The sequence below is a fragment of the Leopardus geoffroyi genome, chromosome A2, assembly GCF_018350155.1.
Source record: "Leopardus geoffroyi isolate Oge1 chromosome A2, O.geoffroyi_Oge1_pat1.0, whole genome shotgun sequence".
Classification (NCBI taxonomy): Eukaryota; Metazoa; Chordata; class Mammalia; order Carnivora; family Felidae; genus Leopardus; species Leopardus geoffroyi.
Genome location: NC_059331.1, coordinates 145,657,637 through 145,671,468, shown reverse-complemented (window position 1 = coordinate 145,671,468; position 13,832 = coordinate 145,657,637). Strand labels below are relative to the sequence as shown.

The 13,832-nt window shown below is 38.4% G+C and overlaps 1 protein-coding gene across 3 annotated transcripts in view; it reads left to right on the top strand.

Annotated features, from left to right (window-relative positions):
- Window positions 1-13,832, top strand: part of TNPO3 (transportin 3) — an 80,048-nt gene that overhangs the window by 52,939 nt on the left and 13,277 nt on the right. For all 3 annotated transcript variants that reach the window (XM_045495586.1, XM_045495589.1, XM_045495588.1), the window contains 8 exons: window positions 961-1,152; window positions 3,604-3,695; window positions 4,418-4,494; window positions 6,183-6,243; window positions 7,064-7,204; window positions 10,121-10,237; window positions 11,335-11,429; window positions 12,990-13,146. In XM_045495586.1, the coding sequence (XP_045351542.1) occupies window positions 961-1,152; window positions 3,604-3,695; window positions 4,418-4,494; window positions 6,183-6,243; window positions 7,064-7,204; window positions 10,121-10,237; window positions 11,335-11,429; window positions 12,990-13,146 (932 nt within the window). The remainder of the gene's footprint in view (window positions 1-960; window positions 1,153-3,603; window positions 3,696-4,417; window positions 4,495-6,182; window positions 6,244-7,063; window positions 7,205-10,120; window positions 10,238-11,334; window positions 11,430-12,989; window positions 13,147-13,832) is intronic.

Below are 13,832 nucleotides of genomic sequence, written 5' to 3'. Positions count from 1 at the left end.
TGTTTAAAAGATAAAACATAATTTTCCAGAAGCACTAAAGCACCATTTGCATGTTTTTAAGGCCTTTTGTAACTATAAAGAAGCAAGTATAAAAGTGTCCACTTCAGATAACTGCCATTGTCCTAATTAATGTAGGCTGTTTTTACATAATGACTTATCTCTGAGTATAAATAATGGTAGCTCTCTGAACTTCATATTCTTTCTTACATTACCTTCTTCTTAATACTTGGATGATGATATCCACTAGTGGTTTCAGACTGTTTTGTGTGAAGGCTTAGCCACGAAGAAAGAAATAGAAGGTGAATAGAGAGGACCCAGGGCTTCCTGACACTAAGTCAGCAAAATCAAGCTCCATTTGTGTGTGTGTGTGTTTTAATGATTATTTATCTATTTTGAGAGAGCGAGAGCACACAAGAGGGAGAGGGCCAGAGTGGTGGGGAAGAGAGCAAGAGAATCCCAAGCAGGACCTGCACTGTCAGCCCAGAGCCTGATGCAGGGCTTGAACCCATGAACCATGAGATCATGACCCAAGCGTAAATCAAGAGTCAGAGGCTTTAACTGACTGAGCCACCCAGGCATCCCCACATTTCATTTTTTAAAATGGTTCTTTTGTGGGGCATCTGAGTGGCTCAGTTGGTTAGGCATCCTCCTTTGACTCGGCTCATGATCTCGCATTCGTGAGGTTAAGCCCCGCATGGGGTTCTGCACTGATAGCTCAAGGAGCCTGGATTCTTCTTCAGATTCTCTGTCTCCCTCTCTTTGCTGCTCCCTCGCTCACACTGTGTCTGTCCCTCTTCCCCTCCTTCTCCCTCTCCCTCAAAAACAAACATTAAAGTTTTTTTAATGGTTCTTTTGCTTTTTAAAAAAACGGAGGGGGGATATAAACCTCTGTTCTAAGAAACTAGAAGTTTTTGTTGAGTTTCACATACCTAATATTTACTTTGTGGCTTCTCTCCTTAGACCCTGTTTTGGGCTATTTGATGAAGGGCTTGTGTGAAAAGCCTCTGGCTTCTGCTGCAGCCAAAGCCATTCATAACATTTGCTCTGTCTGCCGAGACCACATGGCTCAGCACTTTAATGGACTCCTGGAGATTGCCCGTTCCCTTGATTCCTTCATGTTGTCTCCGGAAGCTGCTGTGGGCTTGCTAAAAGGTATTTACTTCAGATGTTAACCAGTAACATCTCTAAGCCACTTCTGGGGGTTATCTTACATTAATCACATCCCAGTTTTTCAGTTGCAACATACTTACTGATGGAGAAGGTGACCTTTCCACTCAGGGGAGGGTGTTGATTATATACACATGCGCTCTTCTCTTAGAATGTTTTAAGGCTATATAACTAATTAAAACTGCTTACAGTGTGTAGAGCACAGACCTAGATTTTGGGCAGAGACAACACATTCCAACTAAACATAGTTCGTTTTTGAGTTGGGGGGAGAATAAAAAGGGAGACCAAATAGCATTGCCATACCAAAGAGGTAGGTGGAAATTTAAAGGTAGTGTGTGTGGATCAGTCCTGTAGTAGAAACTTGGTCTTTTAGCAGTATGATCCAGTATGGATCAGCTTTACACTCAGTGACAGCCTATCCAGAGGCAAGCAGCCAAAGTGGTGATAAAGTAGAGTAAGAAGAACCGGAGATATTAAAGGCTAGGAACACAGAAGAGACTTTAAGCATGATGGCTATTTTTAAATATTTGAAAGATTACCTTATAAAAGAGGGGACAGATTTATTTTATGAGTAGTAGTCAGTTGTTGATATTTACTGGCTCTTAGAAAGAAAATGCTTTCTAACTAAACTCTAAAAGCAGATTGGGGTGCCCTGTGAGGTAATAAAATCCTTACAGCTGGTAGTTAGAGGGGATTGAGGATATATCAAATAAAGGATTGGGTAACATAACCTGTGCAGCATCATTTAAGCTTCTGTGAGTAGCAAACAAGTTAGTCTTGGCTAGATTGGATGATCTGTGTGTGAACTAACTGTTCGTTCTTATATCTGACGAAGTTCCTTCTGGTGTATTTGCATTTTCCAAGACATTTTCTTTTTGTAGCATCGGTTTTTGTCGTTTCCCTTCATAGCATAGATAATAAGGCATTAAACCGGAGTCAAATATTCTTATTTCTTATGACCTACTGCTAGTGGTTATTGTTGCCATCTTGTAATTTTCTAGTGAAATTGAACCTTGATGCCGAAGTGATGTCTAACTGTAGTAGGATGTGGCATCTCAGTTATCTTTATCTTCTAGATAAAGAAAACTTTGTAGTAACATTCTTTTCTGTAGGGATGAATTGAAAGGAAAAGTCATATTTAAGTTAGATTTCTCCCCCTTTCAGTTTTAAGTAAGTCTAACTCATTTATGGCTTATAGACTACCGGAAGAAATCATTTAGTTTTTTAATTCACTTTTGAAGACGTATGGATTGATTACTGTTCTTTTTTGTTGTTGTTTGTTTGTTCTGTTCTGTGACTGTTCTGTTGAATGAAATTTTGGGAGATGAGAAAAATCATAGTCAAGGGATTTTCTTTTCTTTTCTTTTCTTTTTTTTTATACCTTGAGAGAACCTAGGCTAATATGTAATCATTTGGATTTGGGGGATATGCTTAAGCATTTGGTGGGGAGTATGACAAGAGGAAGGCTGAGTGAGAAGGGTATGGGCCTTCTATTCTAATTTAACCTAGCTACTTTTTTTTTAACCTATTTTATTGGAATTTCAAGTTAAGATTTTATTTAATAAAAAAAGTGATTTTTCAATGATTTGAAAAATGAAAGAAAGGCACACTTAACTTACTCTTCGGTTCAAAGCACTAATTTTACAAATAAAGAAACTAGGCCCAGAGATAATACCTCATCTAGCTCATAGATTCTGTTAGGTATAATTAGAATCAGATCTCTAATTTCAGCCCTTTTTACAAAAAAAAAAAAAAAAAAAAAATTATGTCTTGTCTGTACTTGTAAAAAAATAAATAAATAAAGGCTCTCCTTTACCTCCTAAATCAGAATCTCTGGGAAGTTTGAGAACCATTGTACCATGCTGTATAAAAATAGCTTTGGCATTGTTTTGTTTCTTTTTTTTTTTAATTTTTTTTTTATGTTTATTTATTTCTGAGAGAGAGACAGAGCATGAGTGGGGGAGGGGCAGAGAGAGAGGGAGATACAGAATCAGAAGTAGGCTCCAGGCTCTGAGCTTCAGCACAGACCGGACGCGGGGCTCAAACTCACGAGCTTCGAGATCATGACCTGAGCCAAAGTCGGACGCTCAACCGACTGAGCCACCCAGGTGTCCCTGGCATTGGTTTTGTAAAGGAGGTTTTTAAAGTATATGAAGAATTGGAAGGGGAGATGTATTTAAATGTCTTTAAATCCATAGGCTACTGAGGAGAAATAATATTAACTTCAGTTGTAAATGTTAGTGTGAAAGTCACTTAGTCGTCTAAGCTAAATAAAGAAAAATCAGCCCTAAATAACAAAATACTGTACCTGAAAAAAAGTGATGATCTTTTTAAAAGAATGAAACCAGCCAGCCTCTTCTGTTAGCCAATGATGTAGACCAGTGAGTTACCTCAATTTCAGCTTTTATTTTATTTGTATTTTTCTTTGTCTTGCAGGGACAGCGCTTGTTCTAGCCAGATTACCTTTGGATAAGATTACTGAATGCCTTAGTGAACTTTGTTCTGTTCAGGTTATGGCATTGAAAAAGGTGAGCCTAATTAAATGAGGGGTTTTATACCTATATATCATGAGTACATGTTAGAAAGGAAAAGACAAAATTATATATTCACAGGTATTCTTCTGTCTACCTAGATAAGTCAAGAGCAATGAACTAAAACGTTCTTAAAATTAGTAAATCTATCAAAGGAGCTGCATAAATGGTATAAGTATTCTACAGTCAGTAGATTTCCACTATCAGTAGTACCATTTAGAAGATACAACAGGGAAAACACCAAGTTAGCAACCAAAACCATAACCTACAATGTTCCGTTAAAGAATATCATAAAGATGTCTGCTCTTATCAAGTTACGTTTATATTTACAGCAAAATAATAGGAGAACTTGACATAGTGATTCTAAAGTTTATCTCTAATAATATGCTGGTAGAAGTATTTAAGAAATTTTGGGAAAGAAGAGTAAGAAGCAACTTGCCTTATCTCTTAATATATGTTATGAAGCCATAATAATTTAAAAGTTATAATAGAAAGTGAAATTAAAATAGATTAAATAATGTCATATATAAACTATAGTATATATAATATCTTAATGGTTATAAAAGTTTGCACCATTTGAGTAACTATCAGGAATCTCTTATAGGGAAATAAGCAGAGATTGAGAAAGAGGTTAATGTCTCTAAAGGTGTATGTTAACAGTGTTTGCTGTAGGTTTGTATGTGTTAAAACAGAGTGTTAATGTCTTTCTGTCTCTTCAGCTGTTGTCTCAGGAGCCCAGCAATGGCATATCCTCAGATCCCACTGTGTTCTTAGATCGCCTTGCAGTAATATTTAGGTAAGAAGGGAGACTGGATGCCTGCCTTAGGTTAAAAGCTCAAATAAGATGATTATGTACTGAAGAAAGCAAGTGTTTTTTTCCTAAACTTCCAGGTACGTCTGACAATCTTCTGTTAGAGGACCGATAAGCCCATTACCTGAAACTTTGGTGCAAAGATAAATTCTAAGAATTAGTTTTTGGTAGACCTCTGTCAAAAGACCTTTAAAATGTAATTAGATCAGTCATTATCCAGCTTTAACATGCATCACAGTCACCTTCAGGGCTCAGCTTATCAAAACAGATTGCTGGGTCCCATCTCCAGAGTGTCTGGTTCAATTGGATTTGGGGTAGGACCCAAGAATTTACAGCTGTTGCTGCTGCTTGCTATTTGTAGGACCACGCTTTCAGAACTATTGCTGTAGATTGTAGGGGTGCAAAAAAATATTGATCAGGTGAAATTAATCCTTCTTTGAAGTCAAGAGGAGCCTAATGATTAAAAAGGCATTTGAGTAACAATGTTCAAAGAGTGATCCTTATTGAGTTACATAATTTGTGAGACCCACAGATACAATTGGAATATGAGAGTACTTGTGTAAAAAGCCTATGTGGAGTAAGTTAAAACTGAGGTGTTTTAGCTTTTTCTTGTCAGCTGGTGTTTTTATTTTAATTTGGTACAGTGCTTTTCTTGTATAATTATGATAGCCCTGTTAACATGACATTCTGAAAGCCTATTAACAATAGTCCTTACTTCATAATAAGTGGAAGAAAATCTGCACTAGATGGAAATCCCCCAATTTAAAGAAAATGAGATTTTTGTTAAGTTGCTGTTGAGCTCATTTAAATTAAAGAATTTCCTTTGAAGAGGTTGGTAATCATACAGGGTTTTTTGTTTTTGTTTTTTTCCTGCTTTCTTTCAAATTAGTGGATTCTAGAACTAGGCAAATAATTGGATTTGACATATTGTGGGTGGGCTCATATTCTATGTCATTGGGTTCAGACTAGAACATGAGAAACATCTTTGGTAAATTAGAATTCCTAAAGCTTTTGCCTTTTAATGCTGGGAATGGAGCAGTACTTGGTTTCTCATAGTGGATTTAGATAGTCTGTGGGTTTTTTGTTTTGTTTTTTGTTTTTTAAGTTTATTATTTTGAGAGAGACAGAGACAGTATGAGTGGGGAAGTGGGGAGAGAGAGAGAGAGGGAGAGAGAGAATCCCAAGCAGGCTCCACGCTGCCAGTGCAAGCCCACTGTGGGGCTCGAACCTATGAAACCGTGAGATCATGACCTGAGCTGAAACCAAGAGTCATACAGACACTTAACCCACTGACCCACCCAGGCCCCTGTAGACAGTCTGGTTTTTAATTAATACTTTTAATTAATTTGGAAGAGCCTATATATTCTGATTTTTAAAGGGAAAAAATGGAAAAGATAATTGTGCCCCACAACCCGTTTAAGCTAGAGTTGGATTGAGTTTGCATATTCTAATGGAAGTAGCTTAAACGTGGCAAAAGAAGGGGAGGAGGTTGGTTTGAACTCTGTGCTCATGTTTGAATGGAGTAGAAAGGAAAGGTATTGAGTCATACATAACTTAATTATTTGGCATTCTTTTTATGGTGACAATGTGACTAAGTAAGCTACCAGGCTTTGGGGCTGTGGAATTTCAGTTACATTGCTCTTTAACTATTTTGGTTTGTTACCTTTCCCCAGACACACCAATCCTATTGTGGAAAATGGACAAACTCATCCGTGCCAAAAAGTCATACAGGAAGTAAGTGCTTAACAGATGCTTGTGGAACAAGGCTTTCTTCCTTTTTCTTTACAAGGCTGTGGGTAACTAAAGTGAGACGGTACTGTCTTCTGGGTTCATAGGAAGATCCAATTTGTTGATACAGTTTAAATTTCAATCAACAGAAGAATAGAACTATTCAAATATTTTTTACTTTAGATTTGATAAGAAAACAGACTGTGGGGTAATGAACTGAAAACCCAAAGAAGTAGAGAGAGATTACGTGAATCTTAGAGTTGCTAGGAGGCCTGATTAATACTAGCAGAAATTTTTTTGACAAAGCCATTTCTTCCTCATGGCTTCTGTTTCCCCAACATAGATGCACTTCTTTTTTCACTGAGGGTGATATGAGGATCAAAAGGCATGTTTTGAGAAGTGCTATTCAGACTCCGGCGGGGGGGAAACACCAAGTATCCTTAAATATTCACCAGTATCATATCATGCTATTTCATTAGCTCCAGTCCTTCTGTTCAAAATATTCTAAGTTGGAACTATAATCTTTAAACATCTCTTTCTCTATAGCTCGTACTAATCCTTTTCATCCTAAATCAGAAAGTCCAAAGTTCAGGAAAATTTATCTTTATCTTTTAGTGAAGTTAGACATGCTCCTCTTCCTGTTCTAAAGAGTCACTGTGCTTCTCTCAAGAAGTGGTTGTGTTTTGGTGATGGATACTGTATTGAACTTTTTCTGTAAAGAAAGCTTTTTCCAAATTATTTGAAAACCAAATCAGATGTTATCAACTTGGGAGCATTTTTTTCAGCTCTTAGTTCATTGTTTTCTTTCTTGTGCTCTTTGACTCAGATATGGCCAGTTTTATCTGAGACTCTAAATAAACACCGGGCTGACAATCGGATTGTAGAGCGTTGTTGCAGGTGCCTCCGCTTTGCTGTTCGCTGTGTAGGCAAAGGATCTGCAGCCCTACTGCAGCCGCTAGTTACACAGGTAAATTCTCCCGAAGCTGGAAAGTGTAACGTGGACAGAATTTGACATAGGAGTCTTTAGAGCAAAAACTCTGCTGATGAAATGAAACACTTTTGTACGTATTAAATACAAACTCAGAAATATTTGAAAGCAGTAAGTAGTGCCCATGGTAAGTATGGTGCCTCTGAGGGAAGCAGCCTGTAATCTATTCTGTGTAGTGATAGTTTAAATAGTAACACGTTTCCGTGTGAAATTAGGAAAAGAGAATGACTTTTTAAAAAATTTTTTTAATGTTTATTTTTGAGAGAGAAGAGAGAGAGAGCGCGCATGAGTGGAGGAGGGGCAGAGAGAGAGACACACACACAGGATCTGAAGCAGGCTCCAGACTCTGAGCTGACAGCACAGAGCCCGATGCAGGACTCGAGTCCACTAACTGCGAGGTCATGATCTGAGCCAAAGTCGGATGCTTAATGGACTGAGCCACCCAGGCGCCCCAGGAAAAGAGAATGACTTTAATGCTCAGCTCTTCTATAGCAGTGCTAGGCATTTTTATACTAATTTTTTTTTTTTTTTTTTTTCTAAGAGACCGAGCACAGGCTGGGGAGGGGCAGAGAGAGAGGGAGACACAGAACCCAAAGCAAGCTCCAGGCTCTGAGCTGTCAGCACAGAGCCCAATGCAGGGCTCAAACTCACAAACCACAAGATCATGACCTGAGCTGAAGTCAGACGCTTAACTGACTGAGCTGCCCAGGCACCCCACTAATTTTCTTTTTAAAAATGGGTCCTGTTGGGGCACCTGGGTGTCTCAGTTGGTTGTGCATCTGACTCTTGGTTTTGTCTCAGATCACGATCCCAGGGTCAAGCCCCACTTTGGGCTCTGCACTGAGCATGGAGTCTGCTTAAGATTCTCTCTCTCCCTCTGCCCCTCTCCCCGACTCGTGCTCTCTCATGCGTGCGCGCTCTCAAAGAAAAATATGTGTCCTGTCAAAATTTGCTGTCTCTTGGCCCAAAGAGATTTTTTTTTTAATCTCACCCACAGTTGGTCACATAAGTCTGTTATTTGTCAAGAAATAAGTTTGACTCTTATTTTTTTAATGTTTGTTCATTCGTTTGTTTTGAGAGAGTGGGGGGGGGGGTGGGCAGAGAGATAGAGGGAGAGCGAGAATCCCAAGCAGATTCCACGCTTCAGCATAGAGCCCAACATGGGGTTTGATCCCACAAACCACGAGATCATGATTTGAGTCAAAATCCGGAGTCACATACTTAACCGACTGAGCCACCCGTATGCCCCAAGTTTGACTCTTTTAATCACCAAGATTGATAGGTAATTGCAATGGTGTGACTCACTGTATGAGGTTCTCCAAGATCATATTCACATCAAGAACTACTCTGTATGAGATGCCTATAGCTAGTGACTTAGATCACTAAGTAATTTGTGTTGATATTAACCTTACAGCAGAGCCAGGACTGGATTGAGGCAAGTGAGGTGCCATGGGTACAAAATTAAAAGAGGCAAGGCAGAGTGTCAACCTTGCATTTGCAGTAAGTGCCTATCAGTTGACATAGGCATAACCCTGCCTCCTTTATGTTGCAGATGTGAGTAAAGTTTACATTTACTATATCCTGATGATGCCATATGTTTGTACTGCATATGTTTCCACCTTTGGTTAAGTGTCCCCTTTAGTGTAATACATTCTGGGTCAAAGAGAACTTGATTTAATGGCCCTTTGCTGTTAGAGGATACCCTCGTGACTTGGATTTTTTTTTTTTTTTAATTCCTGCTAATTAAGTATGTGACCAGCCTAATAGAGGAGCACCTTGTATAGGAAGTATGTTCTAAAGTCAGTACCTGTGGGGGAAAAAAAGTATTTTTTTAAATCCAAAATTCACAGGGTAGCAAACTAGAACCAGTGGGCCTGCCACGTATTTTTATAAATACAGTTTTACAAAGAAGAGGTAACCATGCTTATTCATTTAAGTATTCTCTATTGGCCAGTTTTGTGCTACTATGGCGCAGTTGCATAGACAGACTTGTAAGGCCAGCAAAGTCTAAAATTTTTACTATCTGGCCCTTGAAGAAAAAGTTTGTCAGCAACTGACGTAAATCATTCATTAAGCAGTAGAGCATACAGTTGAGTACCCAGTACCAAACAGATTCATAGCTCCCATCACCTGCCCATTCCATTCCATGGTACATGCTAGTAAGAGTCCGTTACTTTGTCTTTCAGCCCCCACCCTATTCATTGAGTTGAATTTATATAATAAAATCAATACGTGTGTTGTGATGGCATTTTAAACATATGAATGTACAGATGCCTCTTAATTTTTGGAGGAGAGTAGGGTACAAATCCTAAACAAATCATTTAATTTAAATATGTATATTGTATTAACATTTTTATTTTCTTGAGATCCAGGTATCTTGGTTGAGAATACTGTTTTACTTTAAATAGAAGGGTTTAGGAGAAACTCAAAATTTAAACAGTGCCTTCAGAGTCTCCTTCAGGATGTTTGGTATTTTTAGCCCTGCTATGGCTATATGTGCCTTTTTTTTTTTTTTTTTTTTTTTTTTTTTTTCTTAAGAGTTCATCTTTAAGGCAAAAGGAACAACCTTTAGGTGTTGGGATTTATGCTGTGGGTTTGCAAATAGCTTGGATGATAGCATCCTAACGGCTTCCAGCTTGATGTATTATACAACCCTCTTACAACATTGTTTTGGGAAGATAAAAGGTAAAAGGCTTGATAGGACTCTAAAGAGAGTACTTGAAAATTATTGAAGAATTGAGCCTGTGTTTTAGGAAATGTTGCCAACAAGCTTTACTATATTGTCTTAAAGAGAAGAAACCACTTTGTGTCTGAATGTCTTCCTCCAGACACTTTCCTAAGTTGATACTTTTTTGGGGGTATAAGAATTGAATTAACTGGTTTCTCCCTTGGCAGATGGTGAATGTGTACCACGTACATCAGCATTCTTGTTTCCTGTACCTTGGCAGTATCCTTGTGGATGAATACGGCATGGAAGAGGGCTGTCGGCAGGGACTACTAGACATGCTCCAGGTCTGTTTTCCCTGGGCAGTATCTTGGAGCGTCTGTAGGCTCAGCAGTGTGTTCTTCACCATCTCTTGAATTCTCTTGCTTCTCTATGTCTTTCCTCCAATCATGTTGATTTCCTAATAACAGGAAGGTAGAAACTTTTTTTTTTTTTAATGTTTATTTTTGAGAGAGGGAGGGGCAGAGAGAGAGAGGGAGGGAGACCCAGAATCCAAAGAAGGCTTCAGGCTCTGAGCTGTCAGCACAGAGCCCTTCTTGGGGCTTGAACTCCCTAGCTGTGAGATCATGACCTGAGCCGAAGTCAGACGCTTAACCAGTTGAGCAACCCAGGTGCCCTGGGAGGTAGAAACTTTCTAGTTGTTCTCTGGACAGACATGGCTTAGGAGAATGAGAGAAGAGATTGACCATATGAATGTAAAGGTCATTACAGCTATTACGGCCTAACTTTTTTATAGTCTCTAGAGATATGGTCTTTTGAGACATAGAGAAAGGAACAAATGGATGTAAAACAAAGGATCTCTAAGCTCAAGCATAATTCTGTTTTTAATTTCTTGCCTGGAAAAATCAGTGAACTAGCTCACTTAGCAGGGATGGTTTTAGAGTAAATAGTAAGCATTGGAAAAGGCTCCTGATATATTGGTTTTTTTCCCCTTCTCGTCATAGGGAAGAAAATATATAAGGGAGTTAAATTATGATGCTCTTTTTCCCAAGATGTCTTTCCTTTAAACTGACATTTCATTGTTATTATTATTATTATTATTAAAATTTATAAAAATCTCCTTAGTGGACTAGACCACGTCTAATACATAAGCAGTCTTTACTTTGAGAAAATTCTAAAATTTTGAGAGGACATCTATCCAGTTTCATCAACTAAAATCTATACCCTTAACCCTTTCTGAAATGTGGACTTCACATATAAAAACTGTATCAACTGAGAAAGATTTCTGTCTTCCTTTTCTTGAACTGATTTTCATCCGTCCTTTTCTTTTCCTATCCGTTCTTCCTCCCTTTGTTCCTTTTGTGTATATTGTGATATTTAACAAGTCTGAATGCTGTTGCATTTATATACACATGTTTATTCTAAAATCACTGTTCTCTTTTAGGCACTGTGCATCCCCACCTTTCAGCTGCTAGAACAGCAGAATGGGCTCCAGAATCACCCTGACACCGTGGATGACCTGTTCAGGCTGGCCACCAGGTCAGTCCTTCTGAAGAGCAACCCTTTCTTTTATTGCTCATCCCCATCACTGCTTCGTCTTGTCACATAACACTTGACTGTTTGCTTCTCTATAAAATGAGGTCAGTGGAGTAGAGGTAGGTTAGTGATTCATAGCCCAAAGTTAAGTTGTGAGCTGGAATATCCCTGTAAGTGAGGAAGAGAAGCTGGATGGGAGCAGGAGAAAGCAGCTGGGTTTCTGTCACAAAGGAGGGAACATGCACAAGACAATAAAACCAGCTTTGTAAAAACATTTGAATAGAAAATCTCCAGAATCCCCTGTGGTTTTAACTTTTTATGATGCTGTGATATCATGCTTCACTTCACATTTTCCTTGAGGAAGCTTGGCATCCTTTAGATATCATATCTCAGAGTGAAAAAATTTTTAGGATTTTAAGGTGCCTTAGAAGTTCACTTTGCAGTTCTGCCCCCAGCCTTCCACCCCCATTATTGCTTAAATTCCTTTTACCGATAACACTGATGATATTATTCCCAACACTGCAGGAATATTATTACTTATTTAGTCCCTGGACAAAAGAATTGAAAACAAATCAGTTAGTGAACGTAAAAGCATTTTTTAATTAATTTTTTTGAGTTTGTTTATTTACTTTGAGAGAGACCGAGGGAGAATCCCAGGCAGGCTCCACAGAGTCAGCACAGAGCCTGACTTGGGACTTGAACTCACAAAACTGTGAGATCATGACCTGAGCTGAAATCAAGAGTCAGATGCTGAACCAACTGAGCCACCCAGGCACCCTGAACATAAAATCATTTAAAAATTATTCAAAATAAATTGTTACATATAATTATACAAGTAATGTATGTTTTATCATTTATAAATGCAAAGTAGTATCGACTCTTTCATCTCAGGATTAAATATCAAACACTTTTTTGGTTAGTTTTTGGACAAGTTAGAAACACCTTTGTTGTTGATATGAGAGAACTGTTGGGTGAGCTCTCCAGTCTCTGTTTTCCTAGTGTGTCTTCCTTGAAAAACTAATCCCCAGAGATGCTCTTTACACAAATGCTTACCTGGTGAAATAAATTTAGAATATATAGTATCTTTTTCATGGAGATTCTCCATGTATGTTAAAGGATCTGAAAAGTCTTATGGGAAATTGAGTGGAAAGTTTAGGGAGTTCCTATGTACCCACTGCACCTCTCCACCACACCCCCAACCTCCACAGTCTTCCTCACTGTCAGCATCCCCACTAGTGTGGTCTGTTTGTTGGAATCGATGAATCCTGTATTGGCACATCATTATCACCTAAAGTCCATAATTTACTTCAGGATTCATTCTTGGTGGTGTACCTTGTATGGGTTTGGACAAATGTATAATGGCATCTATCCACCATTATACTATCACATGGAATAGTTTAATACCCTCATTCCCGGTGCTCCACCTGTTCAGCCCTCCCTCACCCTGTACCCCTAGCAACCACTGACCTTTTTTACTGTCTCTATCTATAATTTTGCCATTTAGTGTGGCTGCTTTTAGAGTCTCATCCTGTCATTTATACCTAGCCTGTCTTTCCAACCCAGGTTTATTCAGCGTAGTCCTGTTACCTTGCTGAGGAGCCAAGTGGTCATCCCTATCTTGCAGTGGGCCATTGCCTCTACTACCCTGGACCACCGGGATGCCAATTGTAGTGTCATGAGGTTCCTACGAGACCTCATCCATACAGGGGTTGCCAATGATGTAAGTATAAACATTGTACCTTTCTACTTTGCAGCTCATCATCTTTTCGTAGCTCTTCCTTATTTCTTAGAGAATTTCCAGATTCTCCTTTTTGATCTGTATTTGATTTGTATATACCATTCACTAACCAAAACATCAACTATTTATAGCCTGTACTAAGTGCTGTAAGCTGTATAAAGCAGTATAAAAGTATTTCTCCTCCCATGTCATTCAGTGTTTAGTTGAAAAGGTAAATAGATATAAACATTTAAATAATAATAGGAAGGTAGTATTTGATTGCCAAATGAGTGATAAAAGTCATGATTGCTATGAGATCAGAGGAGGGAAAGCTTTTTGGTCAGAAGTAGGTTGGGAAGTGGGTTAATTTCTGGACAAAGAGGGACCTCAGTGGGGCCATTAGATATAGGTAGAATTTGGATGGATTGGAGAGGGGAAGATAGTCTTAACTGGGGCATAAATCATAATCAGAGAAAGTCAGGGTAGTTCTAAGTATGTTAGACAATTAAGAGACAATGGTTCACAAAATTTTCAAAGTTAGATTTGGGTAAATGTGGAATAGAATTGAAGGTAACAGCAGTGGAGAAATAACCACTATTTGAATGGGCTACTTATTTAAGAAACTAGAAATGAAAAGCAGTTTATAAAAAGTTATTTTTTTCTGAGATACTAGAAATATATATATATAT